The sequence below is a fragment of the Nicotiana tabacum genome, chromosome 13 (genome assembly GCF_000715075.1).
Source record: "Nicotiana tabacum cultivar K326 chromosome 13, ASM71507v2, whole genome shotgun sequence".
NCBI classification, from domain to species: Eukaryota; Viridiplantae; Streptophyta; class Magnoliopsida; order Solanales; family Solanaceae; genus Nicotiana; species Nicotiana tabacum.
The window spans coordinates 114448228-114450845 of record NC_134092.1 but is presented as its reverse complement, the minus strand read 5'-3'; the positions used below and the strand labels follow the sequence as shown (position 1 = coordinate 114450845).

At 35.5% G+C, this 2618-nt stretch overlaps 1 protein-coding gene across 1 annotated transcript; it reads right to left on the bottom strand.

Moving 5' to 3' along the window:
* Nucleotides 1–333: 333 nt before the first annotated feature.
* LOC107771626 (uncharacterized) lies at nt 334–2309 on the bottom strand. Its single transcript, XM_016591052.2, has one exon. It carries the CDS (start codon nt 2077–2079, stop codon nt 1264–1266), a length of 816 nt encoding a protein of 271 aa, XP_016446538.1. The 5' UTR covers nt 2080–2309; the 3' UTR covers nt 334–1263.
* Between the last annotated feature and the right edge of the window lie 309 nt (nt 2310–2618).

Below are 2618 nucleotides of genomic sequence, written 5' to 3'. Positions count from 1 at the left end.
CAAATCGAAAAATAGATTAATTCCTCAAGTTAATGAAACATACACTGGTTTAGGAAAGAAAATTCAATAGGTCCTTCTCGAATGAAACATAATAATTAATAAAAGCTAAAAGAAGTTGATTAGGAACTAAAACTAGGGAGACATTGACTGTCTTCCGTAGTTAGCAACTTGCTGATCTTTACTTCATATGAGAGAGAGAGAGAGAGAGAGAGAGAGAGAGAGAGAGAGAGAGAGAGAGAGAGAGAGAGAGAGAGAGAGAGAGAGAGAGAGAGAGAGAGAGAGAGAGAGAGAGAGAGAGAGAGAGAAGAAAAATAAATTTCAGGATGTAGAAGTTTTAGTTCTTTAATTTCCAACTTTTTATTTTCATAAGACGTGTGATGGTTAACGCTGCCTAGAAAAAATCTTTTTCCAATTTTCTTTTTTTACGAAATATATAGCTACTCCTTTCTTTTTCACTAAACCCATTAGTCTCATCACCAAAACACAAATATAACTTCAAATGCTTTAAATTAATCACAAACTCAGCCGAAAAATCGTGGCAAAATTTGACAAATGGAAGCAAAGAAGACCCAAATCTCAGGCCCTTTAACTTTTTTTTTTCTTTCTCTTTGTTTCCCTTTTCTTTTGCTCGTATACTTGCAAATGATGCATATATAACTTGATCGTACAACACCATACAGACACACGAGCACACAAAAGAAGGGGTAAGGCAGAGACATAGTCATAATTTTTAGTTTATGGGTCCTGGACTGATTATTTTTGTTTATTAGGTTATGAATATATTATTTGTACATATTAAATAGTTTTTACACAAATATAAACATTGAGTCAAAATTACTGAATTCTGCCGAACCCCTAATTATCACTAGCTCCGCCCTCTAGGGTAAGGGATAAGGGTAGGGAAGGGGCCAAGGGTATAATCATATTCAATTGCTTCTCACGTCACTGTTTTATTCCCGGGAGAGAATTCAGCCAAACGAACTTTCGGACAATGATCAGAAAAAAAACCTTATTGTATAAATTCTTATATTATAAATTATATATATGGAACGTACGTAACTCAAGTCTAACCGTTGTGATGATTATCATGCCCTTTAGTCAACACAATCCTAACAAACCTATTTCTTTTAGTTCACAATTCCACATGACATTACCAGTATACACAATTTCCTCCATTATTATTAATTTTATTCTTATAAATAATTTTCATTAGTACATAATAATGATCATAATAATCACTTCAATTTCCAATCTTTTTTTTAGCTAATTACCAATTACCTCATACGTAGGATCTGATGCATTATTACCAACAAAGGTTGTGGCAGTGGCGATGGTAGTGGTGGTGATACTGGAGGAGCCAAGAATTAGAGCTTTTGTTGGTGTGATAATATTTGCCCAATTTTCAGTACTAGGGCACGGAACTGTTGGTACATGTGATGGTGGAAGGTGATGATTTGGCAATTGTAATTGACGAATTTGCCTTTTTAAAAACTTAACATAGCGAATGGCTTCATCTAACATGGAAGCAGTGTCCATTTTAGTTCCACCAGGGACTAATCTTTGCAAGATCCTAATTTTTTCACTGATTCTTTCGCGGCGTAGCCTGGCTGCAACGCTCTGTGGATCGTTGCTAATTCGGACGTTTCGCCTTTTAGGTTTTCGAATGGTGGCAGGATCAATATCCACTGGTTGCATAGCTGCAATCTTGAACATCATTTCTTTCATAGCTCCTAGCTCCTCCTCCTCTTCTTCTTCTTCATCGTCCTCGGGTTCTTGATCATGATGATCTTCTATTAATGTTTGAACATGATTGTTTACAGCATGATCAAAAGGGACTTGTTGTTGTTGTCGTTGTTGTTGTTGTTGTTGCAATTCGCTTGAGAAAGAGGGAAGGTGATGGTGGGGGTTTTGAAGAGGAAAACTAGGCCAAATGGGGTTTTGATCAAAAGGAAATTGTCGTTGTTGCAGTTGTTGTTGTTGATGATGATGATGATGATCGTCGAAGATATGGTCATCTATATTGGCCATGGTTGGTTGCCAAGTGGAGGTTGTGAGCTTAAGGTGGTGGTTGATATCCATGGCAAGAATAAAGATGAACAATATGGAGGAAGAAGAGAAGAAGAAGAATATCTATTGTGCTTTTCTTGTGTCATTATGAAAAGATTTTCCTCATATTTATGGAAGTACTCTTAAAGCAATGGAAAAATCTAATTGTAAAAAAGGGGGGCAAAAAGGGTGGTGACTTATCAAAGCTCTTGAAGATGTACTTGTGTGAAGCCTTAGAGCTCTGACTAGTACAACTTCGTAGGGTAGAGAAAAGGCGCAAGTTATATACATTATGACATATACACATTCGTACATTTATCTATATGCATGTATATCAAGATATAGAGGGACAAAAAGAAGGGGGTGGGAGGGGGATTCCAGACTTTAACCAAGAATTAAGCTACTATTGGGAGGGTAAAAATTTATCCGCACAGAATGTTTATAGTAAATCATATTAATTTACCATAATTAAGTACTAATAAATTAAGATTAGAATATGTATTAATTTACTATGGTTTAATGATTATCATGTTTATAAAGAAATTTGTCATGTATTTATTAGATTGGAGTAA

Coding starts and splice junctions, on each gene's coding strand:
- LOC107771626 (XM_016591052.2), bottom strand. CDS start 2,079: ATGGATATCAACCACCACCTTAAGCTCACAACCTCCACTTGGCAACCA.